At 34.7% G+C, this 24,680-nt stretch overlaps 1 protein-coding gene across 2 annotated transcripts in view; it reads left to right on the top strand.

Annotated features, from left to right (window-relative positions):
- ANO5 (anoctamin 5) overlaps positions 1-24,680 on the top strand; it is a 116,052-nt gene that overhangs the window by 16,126 nt on the left and 75,246 nt on the right. Inside the window, exons 2-3 of one of the 2 annotated variants that reach the window (XM_037840761.1) lie at positions 10,898-10,944; positions 17,540-17,593. In XM_037840761.1, coding sequence (XP_037696689.1) covers positions 10,898-10,944; positions 17,540-17,593 — 101 coding nt within the window. The remainder of the gene's footprint in view (positions 1-10,897; positions 10,945-17,539; positions 17,594-24,680) is intronic. The other variant, XM_037840762.1, reaches the window with a different exon arrangement.

The raw sequence follows: 24,680 nt of genomic DNA, 5'->3' as shown, positions 1-24,680 counted from the left end.
AAACAGACACTGAGAGAGTTTGTGAATAAGAGACAGGCACTACAAGAAATACTAAAGGGAGTGCTACAGGTTGATAGGAAAAGACAGGAGAGAGAGAGTTGGAGAAGAGTGCAGAAATGAAGATTACAGGAAAGGTAAAATGAGAGGAAAAAACAGGATATGACATATAAATTCCAAAAAACAAAATGGTACTAGAAAGTACTGCCCTTACAGTAATAACACTAAACGTAAATGTATTAAACTCCCCAATAAAAAGACACAGACTGGAAGAATGGATTAAAAAACAGGACCCATCTATATGCTGTCTACAAGAAACTCACTTTAGACACAAGGACAAACATAGACTGAAAGTGAAAGGTTGTAAAAAGATATTTCATGCAAACAACAACCAGAAAAAAGTGGGAGTAGCTATATTAGTATCAGACAAGTTAGATTTCAAAAGCAAAACAATTAAAAGAGACAAAGAAGGACACTATATATTAATAAAAGGGTCAATTCATCAAGAAAACATAACAATCATAAATATTTATTCACCAAGCCAGAATGCCCCAAAATTCATGAGGCAAACACTGCGATCACTGAAAGGAGAAATAGATACCTGTACAATAATAGCTGGAGACTACAATACACCACTCTCATCAATGGATAGAACATCTAGACAGAGGATCACTAAAGAAACAGAGATGTTGAATTGTATGATAAATGAACTAGACTTGACAGACATTTATAGAACACTACATCCAACAACAACAGGATACACTTTTTTCTCAAGTGCTTATGGAACATTCTCTATGATAGACCACATGTTGGGTCACAAAGCAAGTCTCAACAAATTTAAAAATATTGGTATTATACAAAACACTTTCTCAGACCACAATGGAATGAAGTTGGAAATAAATAAAAGGCAGAAGATCATAAAATTCACAAACATATGGAGGCTAAACAACACCCTCTTAGAAAACCAGTGGGTAAAGGAAGAAATTACAAGAGAAATTAGTAAATACCTCGAGGCAAATGACAATGAAAACACAACTTATCAAAACTTATGGGATGCAGCAAAGGCGGTGCTGAGAGGGAGATTTATTGCCCTAAATGCCTATATTAAAAGAGACAAGAGAGTAAAAATTGAAGAGTTAACTGCTCACCTGGAGGAATTAGAGAAAGAACAGCAAACTAACCCCAAAGCAAGCAGAAGGGAAGAAATAACAAAGATTAGAGCAGAAATAAATGCAATTGAGAACAGGAAAACAATAGAGAGAATCAACAAAACCAGAAGTTGGTTCTTTGAGAAAATCAGTAAAATTGAAGGACCACTGGCTAGGCTAACAAAAAAAAAGGGAGAGCAGATGCAAATACATGCAATCAGAAATGGGAAAGGAAATATAACTACCGACCCTGCAGAAATTAAGGAGATAATGAGAAGATACTATGAGCAACTATATGCTAATAAACTAGACAACTTAGATGAAATGGACAACTTCCTAGAAAAGCATAAACAACCAACATTAACTCAAGAAGAAACAGATGTCCTCAACAAACCAATCACAAGTAAAGAGATTGAGTCAGTCATCAAAAAGCTCCCAAAAAGGAAAAGCCCAGGACCAGATGGTTTCACATGTGAAATCTACCAAGCATTCAAGAATGAATTAGTACCAATCCTGCTCAAACTCTTCAAAAAAATTGAAGAAGAGGGAAAGCTACCTAACTCTTTCTATAAAGCCAACATCACCCTAATACCAAAACCAGACAAAGATAACTACAAAAAAAGAAAATTATAGACCAATTTCTTTAATGAATATAGATGCAAAAATCCTCAACAAAATACTCGCAAATCGAATCCAGCAACACATTAAAAGAATTATACACCACGACCAGGTGGGATTTATTCCAGGTATGCAAGGCTGGTTCAACACAAGAAAATCAATTAATGTAATACACCACATCAATGAATCAAAGCAGAAGAACCACATGATCATCTCGATTGATGCAGAAAAGGCATTTGACAAAATTCAACATCCTTTCCTGATGAAAACACTTCAAAGAATAGGAATAGAAGGGAACTTTTTCAATATGATAAAGGCAATATATGAAAAACCCACAGCTAACATCACACTCAATGGGGAGAGACTGAAAGCTTTTCCTCTAAGATCAGGAACAAGACCGGGATGCCCACTATCACCATTGTTATTCAACATTGTGCTGGAAGTTGTAGCTAGAGCAATTAGGCAGGAAAAAGAAATAAAAGGCATCCAAATTGGAGAGGAAGAAGTAAAACTTTCACTATTTGCAGATGACATGATTCTATATGTAGGAAATCCAGAAAAATCTACAGCAAAGCTACTAGAACTAGTCAATGAATACAGCAAAGTAGCAGGCTACAAGATCAACACGCAAAAATCTGTAGGGTTCCTATACACAAGTAATGTGCAACAAGAGGAGGAAATCAAGAAAAAAATCCCATTTACAATAGCAACCAAAAGAATCAAGTATTTAGGAATAAACTTAACCAAGGACACAAAAGACCTTTACATAGAAAACTATAAGAAACTGCTAAAAGAAATTGAACAAGACCTGAAAAAATGGAAGAACATACCATGTTCATGGATTGGAAGACTAAATATAGTTAAGATGGCAGTTTTACCTAAACTGATTTACAGATTCAATGCAATACCAATTCAAATCCCAACAACTTACTTTACAGAAATAGAAAAACCAATAACTAAATTTATTTGGAAGGGTAAGGTGCCCCAAATAGCCAAAAATGTCTTGAGAAAGAAGAATGAAGTGGGAGGTCTCACACTACCTGACTTTGAAGCATATTACAAAGCTACAGTGCTCAAAACAGCATGGTACTGGCATAAGGACAGATATACTGATCAATGGAATTAAATTGAGTGTTCAGAAGTAGACCCTCGCATCTACGGACAACTGATCCTTGATAAGGCAGTGAAGCTGAAGCAACTGGGAAAAAGCAGCCTGTTCAATAAATGGTGTTTGGAGAACTGGATATCTGTTTCCAAAAGAATGAAAGAGGTTGTCCATCTCACACGTTATACCAAAATTAACTTAAAGTGGATCACAGGCCTAAACATTAGCACCAAGACCATAAAACGCTTAGAAGAAAATGTAGGGCAATATCTTAAAGATCTTGTAAAAGGAGGTGGTTTCTTAGACCTCACACCCAAGGCACGAGCAACCAAAGAACAAATAAACAAATGGGATCTCCTCAAAATTAAACACTTTTGTACATCAAAGGACTTTGTCAGAAAAGTAAAAAGGCAACCTACAAAATGGGAGATGATATTTGGAAACCACATATCAGATAAGGGTTTAATATACCGAATATATAAAGGAATCCTGCATCTCAATAACAGAAAGACAAACAATCCAATTAAAAAATGGGCAAAAGACCTGAACAGACAGTTAAATCTATCCCTGAATTGTAATGCCTGTCTCTAAACTTTGAGATGCTGATCCCGTAGCATATAACCTGATTGGTCTCTGGAACTATGCATATCTCTGAGACACCTGAAACTCAGAGCTAGAGCTCGGCAGATATGAATGTCAGTATTAGTGCATATAGCCACTGTCAAAAAAACAACAAAAAAAAAAGCTGAAAAAGAGCCCAGACTTCAATTAGTGATATGAATGAAGCAGGTCTGGTTAAGACCAAGGCAAGCCAGGCCAAAGGGTAAAGGTTGAAACTGATTGTGTTTTAAAACTTCAACTTCCATATGAGACCAAGGGAATAGATATCTATCTGGTACAGGATCTAAATTTTCTAAATGGTACAACTCTACAGTCGATTTGTTCAAACACCACAATTGCATGGAACTTTGAATAGGAAGTAAGATACGGTAGGTTAGTATAGGCTGGAGTGAAATAGTGACACATCCTAGAGTAATTTGGGCAGATAATAAAAAATATATTTACAGCCTCCCCCTCCCCATCCCCGAGGATCTGGGGGAAGGTGCGGATGTGTTGGGCATCCTCACCTGGACTGGTGTTGATGTTGTCACAAACATTGGGACTGGCGGTTTGATGTGCTGAGCCCTCGAGCATGGAACTTGCCCTTATGAAGCTCATTACCACAAAGGACAGTCTAAACTTGCATATAATGGTGCCTAAGAGTCTCCCCCTGAGTACCTCTTTGTTGCTCAGATGTGGCCCTCTCTCTCTCTAACTGAGCCATCTCGACAGGTGAACTCACTGCCCTCCCCACTACGTGGGACCCAACTCCCAGGGGTGTAAATCTCCCTGGCAATGCAGAATATGACTCCCGGGAATGAATCTGGACCCGGCATCATGGGACTGAGAGTATCTTCTTGGCCAAAAGGGGGATGCAGAATGAGACGAAATAGTTTCAGTGGCTGAGAGATTTCAAATGGAGTCAAGAGGTCACTCTGGTGGACATTCTTATGCACTATATAGATAACACCTCTTAGGTTTTAATGTATTGGAGTAGCTAGAAGTAAATACCTGAAACTACAAAACTCCAACCCAGCAGTCTGGACTCCTGAAGACAATTATATAATAATGTGGATTACAAAGGGTGACAGTGTGATTGTGAAGACCTTGTGGATCACACCCCCTTTATCTAGTGTATGGATGAGTAGAAAAATGGGGATAAAAACTAAAGGACAAATGGGGTGGGATGGGGGGATGATTTGGGTGTTCTTTTTTCACTTTTATTTTTTATTCTTGTTCTGGTTCTTTCTGATGTAAGGAAAATGTTCAGAGATAGATTGTGGTGATGAACGCATAACTATGTTATCATACTGTGGACAGTGGATTGTATATCATGGATGATCATATGGTGTGTGAGTGTATTTCAATAAAACTGAATTTAATTAAAAAAAAAAAGTCAATTGGCCATTGGAGAATAAAAATACATATTTGGGGCCCCCCTGAGGAGCTGGGGGAAGATGCAGAGGTGTTGGACTTCCTTACCTGGATTGTTGCTGATGTTCTCACAAACATTTGGGACTGACGGCTTGAAATGCTGGGCCCTCTGTCTTGGGGCTTGCCCATATGAAGCTTGTTACTGCAAAGGAGAAGCTAAACCTGCTTATAATTGTGCCTAAGGGTCTCCCCCCAAATGCCTCTTTGTTGCTCTTTGTGGTCCTCTCTCTCTAAGCTACCTAGGCGGGTGATCTCACTGCCCTCCCCCTTACATGAAAAGCCAATAAAGCTGACTCCTAGGGGGGTAAATCTCCCTGGCAATGCAGGATATGACTCCTGGGGATGAATCTGGACCCAACATTATGGGATTGAGAACATCTTCTTGACCAAAAGGGGTTGTGAAATGAAACAAAATAAAGCTTCAGTGGCTGAGAGATTTCAAACGGAGTTGAGAGGTCACTCTGGTGGACATTCTTACGTGGTATAAAGATAACAGTTTTTAGGTTTTAATCTATTGGAATAGCTAGAAGTAAATACCTGAAACTATCCAACTCCAACCCAGTAGTCTGAACTCCTGAAAACAATTGTATAACAATGTAGCTTACAAGGAGTGACAATGTGATTGTGAAAACCTTGTGGATCACACTCCCTTTATCCAGTGTATGGATGGATGCGTAGAAAAATAGGGACAAAAACCAAATGAAAAATACGGGGGAATGGGGGGATGATTTGGGTGTTTATTTTTATTTTTTATTCTTATTCTGATTCTTTCTGGTATAAAGGAAATGTTCAAAAATAGATTGGGGTGATGAATGCACAATTATATGATGGTACTGTGAGCAGTTGATTGTACACCATGGATGATTGTATGGTATGTAAATGTATCTCAATAAAAGTGAACTAAAAAAAAACTAAAAACAAAAAACAAAAAAAGTAAAATATCTCTTTAAATAATTGTCTATAGATTTCTAAACATTTTTGATATATTGGGTTAAATAAAATATATTATTCAAAAAAGAAAAAAAAAAGGAAGGAAGAGCTAAAATAAAAAGCCTAACTGAACACCTGGATAAACTGGAGATAGAACAGCAAACTAATCCCAAAGTAAGAAGAAGGAAAGAAACAACAAAGATTAGAATGAAAGTAAATTGAGGGCAACAACAACATCAAAAAAATAATAGAATCAATAAAATCAAAAGTTGGTTCTTTGAAAAGATTGATAAAATTGACCAAGTCTTAGCTAGATTGACAATGACAAAAAGCGAAAAGACACAAATCATTAAAATCAGAAATGAGAGAGGCATTATTACCACAGACCCCAAAGAAATGAAAAATATCATAAATGGATATTATGAACAACTGTATGCCAACAAACTAGACAACTTAGAGGAAATGGACAATGTCCTAGAAAAACACAAAGAACCTACACTACTTGAGAACAAACCAACCACAACTAAAGAGATTGAATCAGTCATTGAAAACCTCCAAACAAAGAAAGTCCCAGGGCCAGATGACTTCACAGGTGAATTTTAACAAGCATTTGAAGAATTAATGCCAGTCCTGCTCAAACTCTTCCAAATAATTGAAGAAGAGGGAACACTACCTACCTCTTTCTATGAAGCCAACATCACCATAATACCAAAGCCTGATAACGATACTGCAAGGAAAGAAAATTACAGACCAATTCCTCTAATGAGTATAGATGCAAAAATCCTCAACAAAATACTTGCAAATCAAATCCAACAGCACCTTAAAAGAATTGTACACCATGATGAAGTGGCTTTTACTTCAAGTATACAAGGGTGGTTCAACACAAGGAAATAAATTAATGTAATACACCATATTAAGAAATCAAAAGGGAGAAACCATATGATCATCTCAATTGATGCAGAAAATGCATTTGACAAAATTCAGCATCCTTTTTTGATAAAAACACTACCTCCAATGGTAGGAATTGAAGGAAATTTCCTCAACATGATAAAGGGCATACATGAAAAACCCACAGCTAACATCGTACTCAGTGGTGAGAGACTGAAAGCTTTCCCTCTAATATCAGGAACAAGACAACAGTTGTGAACAACACTGTCAATACTGTTATTCGACATTGTTCTAGAAGTTCTTTCTAGAGTAATTAGGCAAGAAAAAGAAATAAAAGGCATCCAAATTGGAAAGAAAGAAGTAAAACTTTCACTATTTGCAGACATCATGGTCATATATTTAGAAAATCTCCCCCCAAAATACAACAAAACTACCAAAGCTAATAAAAGAGTTCAGCAAAGTGGCAAGATACTTTATACACTAGTAATGAGCTTTCCAAGGTGATAATCAAGAAAAAAAATTCCATTTACAATAGCAACTAAAAGAATCAAATATCTAGGAATAAATTGAACCCAGGATGTATAGGACCTGTATTCAGAAAACTACAAAACATTGCCAAAAGAAATCAAAGAAGACCTAAATAAATGGACGGACATTCTGTGTTCATAGATTGGAAGGCTGTTCTTAAGATGTCGATTCTACTCAAAATTTTCTACAGAATTAATGCAATACCAACAGCCTACCTTGCAGAAATGGAAAAGGTAATTATCAAATTTATTTATAAGGGTAAGTGTCTTCAAATAGGCAAAAACATCTTGAAAAAGAAGAGTGAAGTGGGAGGACTCATGCTTCCTGACTTTAAAGCATATTGTAAATCTACAGTGATACTGGCATAAAGACAGACACATTGATCAATGGAATAGAATTGAGAGTCAGAAATAGACCCTCATATCTATGGTCTAATGATTTTTGACAAGGTTCCCAAGTCCACTCAAATGCAACAGAACAGTCTTTTATATAAATGGTGCTAGGAGAACTTGACATCCATATCCAAAAGAATGAAAGAGTGCTCCTAGCTCACATTCTATGCAAAATTAACTCAAAATGGATCAAAGAACTAAATATAAGAACCAGTACCATATAACTCCTAGAAGAAAATGTAGGGAAACATCTTCAAGATCTAGTGCTAGGTGGTAGTTTCTTAAACCTTATAACCAAAGAATAAGCAATGAAAGGAAAAATAGATAAATGGTACCTCCTTAAAACTGAATACTTCTGCACTTCAAAACACTTTGTCAAAAGGGTGAAAAGGCAGCAATCTCAACAGGAGAAAATATTTGGAAACCACATATCTGATAAAGGTTTGGTATCCAAAATATATAAAGAAATCCTACAACTCAACGATGAAAAGACAAACAACCCAATTTGAAAATGGGCAAAAGACATGAATAGACATTTTTCCAAGCAGGAAATACAGATGGCTAAAATGCACATGAAAAGATACTCAGCTTCACTAGCTATTAGGGAAATGCAAATCAAAACCACTATGAGATATCCTTTCACACCTACTAGAATGGCTACTATTAAACAAACAGAAACCACAAGTGTTAGGGAGAATGTGGAGAAATAGGATTCACTTATTCACTGCTGGTGGGAATGTAAAATAGTACAGGCATTATGGAAGACAGTTTGGCAGTTCCTCAGAAAGCTAAGTAGAGAGTTGTCTCATGATCTGACAATCCCGCTACTCAGTATACAACCAGAAGAACCAAAAGCAGGGATGTGAATAGACATTTGCATATCAATGTCCATAGCAGCATTATTCACAATTGCCAAAATATGGAAACAACACAACTATCCATCAAATGATGAATGGATAAACAAAACATGGTATGTACATATGATAGAATGTCATTCAGCAGTAAGAAGGAATGAAGTCCTGAAGCATGCAACAAAATGGATGAAACTTGAAGACTTTATTTTTAGTGAAATAAGTCAGACACAAAGGACAAATAGTTTGATCTCACTAATATGAACTAATTACAATATGTAAACTCATAGACATAAAATCTAGAATATAGGTTACTAGGAGATAGAATGAGTCTAGAGAATGGGGAGCAGTTGCTTAATGTGTAGAATGTTTAACTTGAATTTGAATGTTTGGAAATGGATAGAGGCAACAGTAGCATGTTATTATAATTAGTAGTGCTGAATTATGTGTGAGTGTGGATGAAAGGGGAAGCTTAGTGTCATGTATGTCACCAGAAGGAAAGCTAGAGGTGAAACCATGGGACTGTATAACACAGTGAATCTTGTGATGGATGATGACTGTGATTAACAGTATAAATATAGAACAAGTTCTTTCATGAACTAGAACAAATTATTACAAGGAGTTAATAATAGAATGTTATATGGGAAAATGTACCTACTGCAGACTGGATTATATCTAACAGTAATAACAATATTCTTTCATCAGCAGTAATAAATGTACCACACCAATGCTAGGGGTCAATAATAGGGGGGGAATAAGGGGTATGGGTTGTTTGGGGTTTTCTTTTTTCTTCTTTTTTATTTTTTTTGGAGTGCTGAAAATGTTCTAAAATTGATTGAGGCGATGAATGCACAACTATGTGATGATACTGTGAGGCACTGATTGTATATTTTGGATAGATTGTATGGTGTGTGCATATAACTCAGTAAAATTGCATTAAAAATATATAAATGTAGAAAAAGCATACCTATTCATGTAAAATCAAATTCTGACAAGTGCCATGAAATAAAGATATATAGATGATTTGAACTAATCAGGTAAGTGTGAGAAGGCTTCCCTGAGGAGAAAGTGACTTTCAAGGTGAAATCTGAAGGATGTAAGTAGTTACTTAGGTGAATAGGGAAAAGGAAGAGCATTCTTTGCAGAGGGAAAAATATGTGCAAGGAGGTCATAGTGAAAAGGAGCATGAAGCTGAAAGAAAAGGTATAAGGTATGAAAGAAAATTAAGAACATAAGGAAATGAAGCTGGAGAGGTAGGTTGTTTTTAATAAGTGTTAAAGAGTTTTGCTAAAAGCCAATGTCTAGAATGATTCCTGTATTTTGTTATCAAAGCTATGAACCAGTCATTTGCATTTTTAAAATAACATAGTTTAAAAAAAGAAAAGAAATCTTTCTTACAAAACCTGTATTTAATAACACGTTTGCTTGCTTTAACAAATGAGCAAATAAAAACCAAAATGCTTCTCTCTAGAAAATTTAGGACCTTATCCCACAGCTGACTGGTAATAGTTGAAGTTGTGTCAAGTATAGATTCATCCGTACAATGGGTTTAATGATAAGGGAGAAGAACTGAGTAATTCGTGTAGCCCATGAGGAGAATTTTTTTCTGTTAAAACTATGTACAATTAATTTTATTTAATATGTGCTTAATATTTTTATTAATATTGTTTGTGACATGAATTTTGAGTAAGTTAAAGAAGTGATAAATTTATGTTTTCCTTATTTTTCAGAATGTATACTAACACTTGCTGAAATTGGTTATAGTAGATGACCCTTAATCTGGTAGCTATGTTTTATTCCTTTTCCCAATGTGATATTTTCTCCAAGATTTTTGTATATAGAAAATTTCTATTTGAAAAATATTTCTTGTTTTTCCAAGTGGGAGTGACTAGAGAATTAGAATCTGAATTCCATATTTGGCATTTTTTAGTGTCAGAACTTATTTGAGCATGTTTTTCTATCTAAATAACTGAACTCATAACCATCACTAAGTTATCCATTGCAGGAAAGTGATTTGACATGTTTAGGACCTGGGAGTGCTATGTTAGTGCTTTTCTTGTAACCAGTATGCTTCAATTCCAGGGAAACAAGCTGAGAGAATGTGAAATCTCACACTGTGAAAATGAAGAGATACCCATGAGCCTCCTTATTAGATGTTTTCCTCTTAGAGGTTTTCTGGCTATGAATTGATAACTGTATTCGTCAGAGTTTAGTTTGTTTCCTGGTAGACAAGATTATATCTCATGCATCAGTATTTGATGCTTTTCACCTAGATTATAGACAATTTTTGGTGATGACTTCTTTTGGGGGCTTGATTATTGAATTCCTGTTTTCCCTTCATACAGACTTTTGAACATATGTTAATCAGTTGGCCAATTTAGCATGTTTTTCTCTTTCTTATTTTAGCAATAAATACTTCTAGAGAAGAAGACTCTGATTTCCAGATAATTGAGGTAAGTTAAATATATATGTATTAGCTTCCTTACAAGAACAATTGAGGCAAGGTTAGAAATGTACTTCCTATGTATGCATAGGTCTTTGTACTTCAGTTATTTACTTATAATACTTTATTTTGTCCTCTAACCTGTTCATTTTTTAGTAAGTAAAGCAAATTCTACGTTTCATGCAGATTTAATGTTGGATCTTTTAGAAGTTATAAGAGAGTGGACATAAGTTTGGATTTGTTTTGAGGCTCCCTGTGAAATAAACTCAACTATTCTGAGCCTTGATATACAAGATAGTATTGCTCAGTTTAATGTTTTGCAGAGGTATAATGCAGATATATTATGTAGCATCTTTTTATATTACAGTTATTGGTTTGCAATCAGTGCTTATCAGTGACTATGCTGGGGTTTGTTTAAGTGACTCAACCTGAATATTTTGTAAAACACAGAGTTACATTAGCCAAAGGCCTTATTTTTTATATAAACTTTCAAGAACATACTAAGAAGTTAGATTACTTCTCTGCAGAGTATAAGCATTTTATTTTGAGGTAAAATAATCTCCCTGGTAGGCGCTAGTCAATCCAGAGCAGCTCTCTTAAAGGTATATATGTCCATGGGTTGCATTAGCCAAATACAAATAAGGTGATAAATGAACTCTGGGAAAATTTATAAGAATGACTAAGATTCCCACCCTGGAAAATGCATACTGTTAGAATAGGTTGTGTGCTAGTTGGCTGGATAAAGATGGCAGGATAAAATGATTAAAATTCCCAGAGTTCTAGGATTCATTTAAGACTCAGTGACACAAATGCTGAGAAAAGCAATAGAATATCAGAACAGGAATGGACTATGAAGATTATCCAGTGATTTTTACACTGTAGTTTGCAGACCAACCACATAAAAATTATTTGAAGAATTTCTTAAAAATGTAGACTCTTGGACCTAACCTCAGACTACTAATAAGAATCACTGGGGATGAGGCTGAGGAGTCATGATTGTATGAAGTACCCCCAGTGATTCTTATTGCCACTAGTGTTTGAGACCCAGTGTTATAAAGCAGAGTCACTACAACTAAAGTGATATGAAATGGCACAGAGACCATGCTCCAACATATTTATTGAATGGGTGTGTGAGTGAATCAAGACAATTATCTGGAAAATAAAGAACAAGAAAAATGAATGTTTTCATGACTTTGGAGCACACTGAAGAAAGGTTGATCTCACGAGATTAAGTTGATCCAATTTAAATGATAATAAATTTATTCTCATTTTCATTTTGTTCATATTGACATAACAATAATTTTCTCCTCCCTGATCTTTATATGTATAGCTCAAGGTTAACATCAGTAGTTCGTGTTCTATGCTTCTATGTACATCTTTCATTTTTATATAAATTCTAGACATAAACTTCTAAAATACGAAAACAATTTCATCAAGTTAATGTCCCTTTGCACATTTCAAGAATGGATGTTACTTCAGGTATATCACATCTCATTACTTTTAGTAGATTTTTTTTTCTTTTATTTTTAGTTTTGCTTTTACAGGAAGACAAGTGACAAGGGTAGGATTTGAACCTAGTAGAATAGCACTGTAATATCAAACTCCTTTTTAGACTCAATATAGAGTTATGTCTAACATACTGTTTTTAATATAAAGTACTTTGGAGTAAAAGCAACTTCTCTCTGAAAAGCTTGGAGTTATTAAATTTATGTATTATCGAATTAATCAGTTCAAAAGTGATCACAGCTTTTGCTTTGAGAAAGCTGGAGTAGACAAACTTTTCCCTATTCCTTTTGCTGAGCATAGCTAAAAACCCTGGACATTATACATAAAACAAGAATAAAAAGACTTAGAATGGTGGAGAGAAGAAGGCAGAGACTGACTAGGGTCCTTAGGACCTGAGGAAAAACATTGCAGTTAGTTTCCTAGTATTTTTTTGTTTGTTTTGTTTGTTTTGCCTCATATGTTACAGACTGGGTGCTGGAGATACCACTAACCCAGAAATGCCAAAGGGTACAGACAAAGCCCCAAGAAAAACCTGTTCTCTCTAGTTGTTGGACCAGGAAGAGGACAACCTAGGAATGTAGAAAACTTTCAGTTAATAATTGCTGTACTATAGCTGAACACCCCAAAAAAATGTCATGGACCCACCACCATACTCTCCACCAGAGGTCAAGTGGGGAGACTTGACTTTTGAGGTATCCCAATTTGCCGTCAAGGTGATGTCAGACAAGGCAGAGCAGGGAACTGGGACTTTCATCCCACTGGGCAGCTGCAAGTCCTCACTCCCATGCTGCATGGTGTCACATGATACCACATGGGGAGCCTTGACTTCTACCCCTACAAGCAATAATGAGGTACTCCCACTCCTCTCTGCTGAGTTGGTGTCAGAGGTGGCCTAGTGGAGAGTCAGGAATTTCACCATCACCTTAAGTTAATGAGGCCAGCCGACCTCCATGATGGTCATTGGAGGCTGTATGGGGAGTAGTATTGAGCACTTTTGCTCCTCCAGCCAGGGTGGTACCAATGTAGGACTAAGAGAGAGCCTGAACTCCTAACCCCACCCAGCAGTAATGAGAAGCCAGCCCCTCATCCCCGGTATCAAAAGAGGCTGAGTGGACATCCTGGATTTCTACGCCCACCTGGCAGTAGTGAGGCTGTACCACTCTTATGCCACTGGAGGAGTGTCAGAGGAGGCTTGCTAAAACAGAAGATTTAAATAAAATCCAGAATCTCTTAACATAATACCCAAGAAGTCTAAGTTTCAATTGAAAATTACTTATAATACCAAAAAACTAGAAGGATTTCAACTTGAATAAAGAGATAATCATCAAATGCCAACATTGAGGTGACACAGATGTTAGAATTATCTGACAAGGAATATTAAGCAACCATTATAAAAATGCTTCAGTGAGCAATTATAAGCATTCTTGAAACACATGAAAAGATAGAAAATCTCAGCAAAGACTTAGAAAATTTCAGCAAAAATAGAAGTTAAGAAGAATGAAATGGAAATATTAGAACCAAAAACAAAAAGAGCTAGCAAAAAGCAACAGATAGACTCAACAACAGAGTGGAAGGGACAGAGGGAAGAATAATTGAATATGAAGACAGAAGAGAGAAGTTAGCTGTTCAGAACAATTGAGAAAAACAGACTGAAGTGAACAGAACCTCAGACACCTGTGGGACTACAACAAAAGATCTAACATTTGTGTTGTCAGAGTCCTAGAAGGAGAGAGAAAAAAGTGGAGCTGAAAAAATATTTGGAGAAAAAAATATCTAGAATTATCGCAATTTGTCAGAAGACAAACCTGCAGATTCAAGAAACTGAGGGAGCCATAAACAGCATAAGCCCAGTGGAGTTCAATCCAAGACACATTATAACCAAACTAAAAATAGTTCTGAAGACTAAACACAGGAAAAAAATATGTGTGAACAATGACAAAGATACAAAAACTATAGAGGGAAAGAAAGTAATTAGAAAGACAGCAGATTTTTCATCAGAAAGTATGGAGGCCAGAAGGAAGGAGCACAAAATTTTTCAAGTGCTTAGAGAACTGTCTATCCAGAATTGCATATATAGTGAAAATATCCTTCAGGAATGAAGGAGAAATTAAGACATTCTCAGATGAAGAAAAACTAAAAAAAGTTTTTACCAGCATACTTATTCTAAACTATTGGCTAAAGAAAGTTCTCCAACAAAAAAAAAAAAAAAGAAAGAAAAGATTAAAGAAGGAAATTTGTAGCATGTATTGCCTATATTAGTAAAGAGGAAAAATCTGAAATTAATAAAAAGCTCTCACCTCAAGAAACTAGAGCAAATTAAACCCAAAGCAAGCAGAAGGAAGGAATTATAAAGCTAAAAGCAGAGATCAATGAAATTAAAAAAAGGAAAACATTACACAAAATCAAACTAAAAGCTGGTTCTTTGAAAAGATCAGTAAAATTGACAAACCTCTAGCTAGTCTGAACAAAAATGAAAAAGAGAAGGCACAAAAACCAATATCAAGAATGAAACAGGACATATCAGTATAGATGGTATATATATATATATCAAAAGGATAATAAAGGAATACCACAGACAACTCTGCACACACATTTGACTGCTTAAATGAGATGAAACCACTTCCTCAAAAGCACAAGCTACCACAACTCACCCAATATGAAATAGATAATTTGAATAGTCCTACATTATGAAGGAACTTGAATATGTAATTTAAAAATCCCAAAAAAAGAAATCTCCAGGCTCAGATGGTTTCACTGCAGAATTCTGCCAAATATTTAAAGCAAATATTTAAAGCAAACTTAATTTTTACACAAGAAGAAGAATGAACACTTCTCAATTCATATATTGAGGCCTGCATTACTCTGGTACCCAAACTAGACAAAGACCATACAATAAAAGAAAAATACAGACTAATATTCCTCATGAATATAGACACAAATGTCCTTAACAAAAATATAATTCAGTGATATAAAAAAAGAATAGTACACCACAAGCAAGTGAGGTTTATTCCAGAGATGTAAGGCCTGTTCATTATTTGAAAATCAATTGATCACTTCACAAGATTAAATGTGTAAAGAATAAATCACATGACTTTATCAATGTAATTCGTTTTATGTTATTGAAAAAAAAAGTATGATGAGTCTAGTAAGTGGGATTCTGATAAATTTGTTTATTGTTAAATTTGTTTATCTGCTAAATGTTGGAGCTGCGATTCTGACCCAGATGATTTGGTTCTACAGCTTTCTCTCTTAATCACTCTACAATATTCTCTAAGAATACTGCTTTAAGAACCCCATCTAGAAATATCTTTTTCTCTGATTTCAATCCTTAAATCATTGCTTCTGAAGATCAGAATATTCAATATAGCTTCTCAGCTACTATGGTGATCCAGTAGATCCTCTGAATATTGCCACATTTTCTTGCATGTGGAAGCTTGTGTCATTCATTCATTCATTCACTCATTCATTTCATTCCATTTTGTATTTCTCATTCCATTCCTTATTGATTGGGATCAAGGAAGGAAGCAACCTAACATACGAAAGCCATGGCCACAGGTGGTAGTTAAAGAGGGAAATATAGAATTGAGAACAACATAAATTCTCCTTTTGCCTAAGATTAAGGTCATTGAGAAATGAGACAATGAAGTACTCAGAAAAAAATATTAAGGAACCGGTTATTTTATTTTACATTTTGCAAACTGAAAATGTAATCAGAGTTTTTTATTAGAAAATCAAAGCAAACTCGTTTTTCCTAAAGTGAGAGATTGTAAGTGACTAGCCTGGTTGCTTTTGGAACATTTAATAAATGGTTTTCTTGTACCCTCCTATAAGCAAAATATTGATCTTTCTCTAGGATAATTGAAAAAAAATTGTTATAAGGAATCTATGTAAAGTGAAACTGCAATAAATTTGTTTATTGTCGTAACGGAAGAAAAGCAAATGCACAATTTATTGTCAGAGGCTGCTATTTCAGAATTGAATGATAAAAATATTCATTAACTTTTTGGGTATCTGATGTATTTGGATCTGTTAACGAAATTTATTCAAGGTCCACATATAGATAGAATGAAATAGGATGCTGAGCATATTGAATACAATAATGTGAAAATAGAAGTGTGTTCAAAATTTTCTTCTTCATACTCCTTTAGGACACAGAGAAATTATTGCCTCTTTGTAGTCCTTTCTACTACTTAACTTTTGGAGCATTTGGTATATTTCCAAAATACTCTTTAAGTATGTTTAAAATATTTTTAAAATATGTTCATAGCACCTTTTGCCTGCTGTGTTCAAAACTAATTTGTCCAGTATCATTTGGACATAATGAAATGCTGGTCTTGATTTACCGGAGACCATTTAAGTGAACTCCCAGTCTAGGCACGCCCTGCTGATCATTTAATGTTATCTGCTACCTCTGTTTAGCACACTCTCCCTATCACTAGGGACTGCTGCGAGTGACAGGGTGTGATCTCAGGAGCATGTTCTGGGGTATGCTGGTTATCATGGAGCACAAACAATTGAAATCCATCAAAAACTGAGGGAGGTATCAATCAGTATTGCTTTAATCACAAAGTGGTTTTTGTATGTTTATTTGCATGCATGACTTTTTTCTAGGGTTTAAAGTACATATCTATTAAGAATATAGTGGTGTATCTTCTGAGGTATTCACTTTAATAATTTCAAGCGAATGTAGACAGATATAAATAGCCTATTAATTTTACCCTTCCTGTTGGTCCTATACTGGATTCTGCAAATTAAAAGGATCGAACTCTTTATTATTTGTCTGTAATATAATAGTTCTTCTCCATTTCTTGAGCCACAGATTTTTAAAATAAATAATTTGTTAAAGCTACTTCCAAAATTATCATTCTCTCTGTCTCTTTTTCCACATAAGCACACACACATGCATGTGCACACATGTGTATATACATGTGTACACACATGACATGCACAGGTTGACATGCAATTTTAGAGTTTCATAGCTACCCTGAGTTCCAAGTTTAGTATATCTGTGTAGAAAACCTGTGCAGTTAGTTGAATGCTTCTTCCCCACAATTTACATCATTAACAGCATTATATATTCCCCATGGTGCTAATTGCAGAGCCTGAGCACCAGCACGGGAGAGACCAGCTTTCTCATCACAGAACCACGAAAGGTAAGCAACAATTAGTACTTGCTTAGAAACAAATGGGATATCTTTTTGTAATTTGCAATGATGATATTCTCTTTCCCAGTTCACAATTATTTTTCAGATCCTCATACATGGTATTTGAGAATTTACTAATTTGGTAAAAAGAAATATCAGATTCTTATTAGGGAAAAAAGTAAGGTCAGACATATCAACACTTAAAATACAGCACTTTGCTTGTACTTTAATTTTCCAGTTTTACAAATGAGAAAATGAGGTTTTAAGTGGTTTAATGACATGGTCAAGATTACTTGTATGTTTATGGGGCATAACTTGGACTAGAACTCAAGTTTCTGAGACCTAGTTCAATATTCTTTTACCCTTATATCACTTCTTATTATCTGTAAGTGCATGCCTAAGAATGATCATGAAGAAGTAAGACTTATTCAAAAATCAAATTTGAATATCAATTGAAAGGGGTTTTGAAAATTTCTTCAGTTGCTTATTAATGAAAAGATACTGTTTGGAAGACAGGGAAAGAGAGTTTTATTCTTATACTGACAATTTTAACATAGATGATGTTACTGATCTTTAAAGTTCTGGTATGAAGGTTGCAGGGTTGATCAGATTATAATAATTGAAATTTTGTTATTTTGTTTTTTAAAAATTTATTTTTTACATTTTGATCATGTAAAACATTTGTGTGATTCCAAAGTTAAACACTATATATCAAGTAAGGTTTTGTGAAGAAGTCTGACACTCATACAGTTTTGGTGTGATGCTTTCAGAAAATTATTGCAAAAATTTTTTTGTTAAAAATTTACAAAAATACTTGTCTCTGAGAACACATTGTTAGAGTCTCTCCTAAATCCTTGGAAGAGGGCAATACAAGTAAGAGTCCCTGAAGCTTAGACTTCATTAGCTTAAAGGTAAATCCATCTCGGGTTGAAACTATGAAACAAAGAATATTCAGAAAAAACTTCCTTCCTTCCTTGACCTTTCAATCTTCTGCAGTGAAATTTTTTATTTGATTTATCCTTCTAATGCTTCCTTTCTTTTTCCAAATATAATTAAATATAGATAAGTGGGTGCGTGTGTATATGTATGTAGTTGCATATGTGTACTCATATTCCCCTGCTTCTTGGACTGAAAATAGCATACCATATATACTGGTCTGTGCCATGGTTTTTCAGTTAGAAACATATCCTGGAATTCACTCTATATTGTGCGTAGATTTCTTTCCCATTCATTAGTGTGCTGCATAATATTCCATTGTGTAGATATAGTGTAGTGTATTTAGTCAGTCTATATATTGATGGACATTTTGCTATTGCAAATTCTGCTGCAATGAATACCCTCATAATATGTTTGCCAGTGTACCTTCAGAGTAAAATCCTTCTAAATGGAATATCTGAATCAAAGAATAAATGCACATGTAATTTTGCTATATACTACCAAAATCTCCTCTGTTTTTCATTTCTAACAAATGTATGAGAATGCCTGTTTCCCACAGCTTCACCGACAAAGTATGTTGACAGGTTTTTAGATTTCTGCCCCTCTAATAGTGAGAAATGGTATCTCAATATAGTTTAAATGTATATTTCTCTCATTATGAGTGAGATACAAATCATTTTATATGTTGAATGCTCATTTTTATTTATTTTACTGCCTCATCCTGTTAATATAGTTTGTCCATTTTTATGTCAAGCAGTTAGATTTTTCTTTATTTTCTTGATTTTTAGATGCTCCTTATATATTGGAGATATTTCCCCTTGCCTGTGATATAAGTTGCAAGAATTTCCCTAATTATGTCCTATATATATATATATAGACAAATCTCTATACCCAAGAAGCAAAAACTCCTCCTTCCCCACTACCCCCATCCCCTAGTAACCACTAATCTATTTTCTGTCTCAGCAAATTTGATGCTTCTGGCATCTTATATAAGTGACATCATACAATAATTGTATACCTTGCCTGTGTCACACAGTATAATGTTTTCAAGGTTCATTTATGTTGCAGCATGTCTCAGAACTTCATTCCTTCTTATGACCTAATCATATTCCATCGTGTCTATGTACAACATTTTGTTTATCCTTTCATTTGTTGGTAGAAACTTGGCTTGTTTCCACCTTTTGGTTATTGTGAATAATGCTGCCAAGTACACTGATGAACAAATACCTGTTTTGAGACCCTGTTATCATTTTCTTTCAGTATATACCTAGAAGTGGGATTGCCAGATCATGTGGTAGTTCTATATTGAACTTTTTGAGGAACCATATACAGCTTTCCACAGTGGCTGTACCATTTTACATTTCCATCAACAATGCACTAGAGTTCTGATTTCTCTGCATCCTCTCCAACACTTGATATTTTCCTTTTTTTTTTTTTTTAAATTGATAATAGCCATCCTTGTAGGTGTGAAGTGGCATCTCATTGTTGAATTTGTTTATTGGCTCTAGTAGTTTTCTTGTGTATTCCTTTGGATTTTCTGTATGTAAGATCATGTCATCTACAAGTAGAGATACTTTTATTTCTTCCTTCCAAATTTGGATACCTTTTATTTCTCTTTCTGCCTAATTGTGCTGATTATAACTTCTAGTACAATGTTGGATAACAGTGGTAAAAGCAGGTTTATCTTGTCCCTGATCTTGGGTAGAAAGCTTTTGGTTTTGAGTATGTTATTAGTTGCAAGTTTTTCATAGATGGCCTTTATCATGTTGAAAAGCTCCCTTCTATTTCTAGTTTTTTGAGAGTTTTTAATCAAGAAAGGGCATTGGATTTTGTCAAATAAACTTTTTGCATCTATTGAGATAATGTTTGTTTTTTTTTTCTTTCATTCTATTTATGATGGTGTCTTGATTGATTTTTATATGTTGAACCACCCTTGAATTCCTATGATAAATTCCACTTGATGTATAATTTTTTTAAATGTTGAATTCAGTTTGCTAGCATTTTGTTAAGGATATTTGCATCTATACTCAATTCATAAGGGACATTTTTGTGTAATTTTCTTCCTTGTGATGTTTTTATCAGGCTCTGGTGTCAGAATAATGTTGGCCTCATAGAATGATTAGGAAGTATTCACTCTCGAATTCTTTGGAAAAGTTTGAGAAGGCTTGTATTAAATCTTTTAAATGCTTCGTATAATTCACCAGTGAAGGCATCAGGTCCTGTACTTATTTTTGATAGGTTTTTGATTATTGATTCAATCTGTTCTAGTTGGAGGATGGTTGATATTTTCTATTTCTTCTTGAGTCAATGTAGGTAATTTGGGTATTTCAAGGAATTTTTTTCCCTTTTTCTAGATTATTAATTTGTTGGTGTATGACTGTTCATTGTGTTCTCTGATAATCCTTTGTATTTCTGTAAGTTTAGTAGTGATATCACTATTTTCATTTCTGATTTTAGTTATCTGTGTCTTTTCTCTTTTTTTCTTTGTCATCTGGCTAAAGGTTTGTCAATTTTATTGATATTTTCAAAGAACCAACTTTTTGTTTTGTTTATTCACGCAATTGTTTTTCTATTCTCTATTTCATTTATCTCTGTTCTAATCCTAATTATTTCCTTCCTTCTGTTAACTTTGTGTTTACTTTGATCTTTTTCTAATTCCTCAAGAGGCGAAGCTAGGTTATTGGTTTGATATCTTTCTTTGTTGGTGTAGACATTCATAGCTATTTATTTCCCTTTGAGCACTGCCTTCCCTCTGTCTCATAAGTTTGGGTATGTTGTTTCTTAATTTTTATTTATTTCTAAGTTTTTTTATAACTTCCTTTGTGATTTCTTCTGTAACTCATTAATTGTTTAAGAACATGCAGTTTGAAATTTCCTCATTTGTAAATTTTCCTGTTTTCCTTCTGTTATTGACTTATAGTTCCATTCTGTTGTGGTTGGAGAAATTATTTGGTATGATCTTGATATTTTTACATTTATCGATAGTTGTGCCCTGCTACATGTTCTATCCTGCATGAAGATCCATGTGCACTTGAAAAGAATGTGTGTTCTGCTGTTTCTGGTGAAGTGTTCTATGTATGTTTGTTATATCTAGTTGCTTTTATACCGTTGTTCCAAATCCTCTGTTTCCTTGTTGATCTTTTGCCTAGGTATTCTATCCAGTATTGAAAGTGGTGTATTAAAATCTCCAACTATTATTGTAGATCTGCCTGTTTCTACTTCAGTTCTGCCAATGCTTACTTCATATATTTTGGGGCCCTGTTGTTAGGTGCATATAATCGCTTTATCTCCTTGTTGAATTGATCTGTTTATTAATATGTAATGTCCTTCTTTGTCTCTTTGCAATGGGTAATAATGATGGCCAGAAAAGAAATACATACAGTGAACATTTTCCGTAACTGAATCTCGTATATGTACTCTTACAAGTTAAAATAAGCAAAAATTAAAAGTAAATATATTGTTAAAATATTTAATTAATACTTTTTAATTACCTTGAGTTTTTTGGAAAAAAAAAAAAGAGGGAAAACTTACTCTTACATATGGGTCTGACTCATTAAGAAATTATGGTGTCTGTTTCTAGCCTTCTGCTTATGTGTCAGTGACTTCATGAAATTGAGTTTTGTATGTTCATGTTCAATAGAAAGTATAACCAGATTTGTCAATCTATTTTCATTCATAGTTAATTGAAGAATATATGTTGTTAATTTTAATTTCAAAAATTTCACATGAAGCAGTAGATATACAAATAATTAGGAGAAATCTTAAATAGAAAAATGAGTTTATTAGAGACTCATAAAAATTCCATTTTTTACTATGATTTTAGAAATTCCTTTGAGGCCTCCAGACTCTGTGATTTGCCTATCCTGTCCGTCAGGTGCCACTCGTCAGCCCACAGCTCCCTGCCAGTGTAAAGATATGTAGTGCCTTTAGTTCTCCTCAGATTCTGTCCCTGTCCGTCACATAGCTGAATGAAGTTGGTTTCTAATTTCCAGCCCCTGGGGTCTGAGTTCTTTGAAGGAGGGCTGCCACTTGTGCTGGAACACCCCACCCCCTTTTCTTGGGGAATTTATGCCTTTTAGGGAATTGTCTCCCCCACTAAGTTCATTGCTTTGTCTGTCGGACATATCTGGGCTCTCCATTGCCTGGGTCCAGAGGCCAGTTGCAAATATCTGAGGCTTTCTCTAAAGACAGGTTCCGCTGAGATCTCATCTGTTCCACCTGTTCCAGACTGTTGTACAATGCTTGACTGGTCACTGAAAACCCTGAAAAGGCTGTTTCATACAGTTTCTGGCTATTTACCAGCTGCCCTAGAGAAGTAACTAAATTCCACACCTCACAACTCCACCATCTTATCCCACCCCATCACAAAAGGCTTTTAACCAACCATCTAGATAGCATTTTATACCCTGTAAACTCAGCAGGTCTTGAATGTAGTGATACATTGTTAACCCAAGGTCCCCAGGGCCAACTTAACCTTTAAGCAGGGTAACTACAGTTCTAATAGGGCTCAAAATACTTTTAAGAGCCCACAACAATGTTTTAATTTTTATTTCTTTTAAAATTGGCACAGAAAACTGAATATTATAATAATAAAAGATATGTAATAATCCTCGATTATATTCATCCTTTATTCATCTTTATACCAATATAAATATATATTTCATATAAATATAGACATGCCCATAACATATATGTATATGTATATGTATGTATTTTCATGGAGGAAGGGGCCCACAGTGGCAGAGGTGCACTAGGATCTATAGAGTCATAATGCAGCCCTGCGTGGCCCCTTAGTGTATGCCTATGTCATTTCCCTTAATAATTCTTTAATGAATGTAAGGAAACATCTTAGAAACACAGTAACTTGAATCTCATGCATGATCCCAAGAAAATCAAAGTGCTAAGGTGAAAAATTTCAGGCAATTACATGAATATAGTTTAAAATATACTTTATATAATGACCGTCATCCTTTTTGTATGAGTTTTGTTTTTAAATAACAGCAGTATTAACTCCTATCTGTAAATTGTAGGCTCATCTGTTTACAAAGCAGAGATTTTCAGTTTAGTAGTCATCAGTAGCTTAGTTGTCTTCAGCCTATTCAGGAAAACAATAGTTTAAGCAAAATTTTATATGACGAAGAAACTGAAACCATCTTTATTGATAATTTTATTAGATTATTGATCCTTACATTACCTATAACATACACATAATACTTGCCTCTTTTTGCCATAGGTTTGGTTTTCTTTCAAATATTATTTATTATCTCAGATACTGTTAGGTAATTTTCTTGGTGTTTTAAAAATAATGACCATGGTAACTGAATATTGGTTTCATTCAACTCAGTACTTAAATTTAAGTGAACGAATTTATATTTATAATATGTTGGAGAGGCCCTGATAAATTTTGCAAATAAATCCTGAGTAAGCTTCCAATACCCTATCTAGTCCCAATCTAATTATATTAATTTTGTATTCTTTTTCTGATATATTGGCATGCTTAATAATATCCACCTTACTTTATATTTCCATTATTCCATTTTTTTCTTCACTATTTTTCCTTTCTAATTCACCTTTCTGTCTTCATTCCTCTGCACAAATATTTATTGTTTAAAGTCACTGTATAAAGGATTAAGGGAAGATTTACTTTGAAGTGTCCTTTTTTTTTAATTTCCTTTATTCTTTATTGTTTACTTCTCCCCACTCTCCCACACCACATACTTTTCTTCTTCCTAAACCTCTTCTCTCTCCAACTTAAAGTATCTCACACACACACACACACACACACACATGCACACACACCAACCATGCATTCACAGAGTGATGATACTGAGGTTTTCTTAGTGTGTCTGTTTTTTGGAATCTTCATTTTAATCCTGGACAAGACTGTTAACTCTCTGTTGGTTGCTTCACAGACTGCAAAGCTATTGAAATTGTTCATGAACCGGCGTCTTGGGGTAAAACTGGTGCTGAATGATAATGCTTATGCTTTGAATGGCTGAATTGATAGCCTGGGTCATTTTTGTTCCAAAGAACACTGTTGATTTTGGGGTGACTTTGTCACTGATTCCTAGTCCCTAGTTGATTGAGTTTTTAGAATGGTGATTTTTAATCTTTATTGGATCTGATAAAAGCTATGGATCCTCTTCCTAAAGAAATGCTT

The sequence above is a fragment of the Choloepus didactylus genome, chromosome 6 (genome assembly GCF_015220235.1).
Source record: "Choloepus didactylus isolate mChoDid1 chromosome 6, mChoDid1.pri, whole genome shotgun sequence".
Taxonomy (NCBI): domain Eukaryota; kingdom Metazoa; phylum Chordata; class Mammalia; order Pilosa; family Megalonychidae; genus Choloepus; species Choloepus didactylus.
The sequence above is the reverse complement of the archived record's forward strand: the minus strand, read 5'-3'. Positions and strand labels throughout refer to the sequence as shown.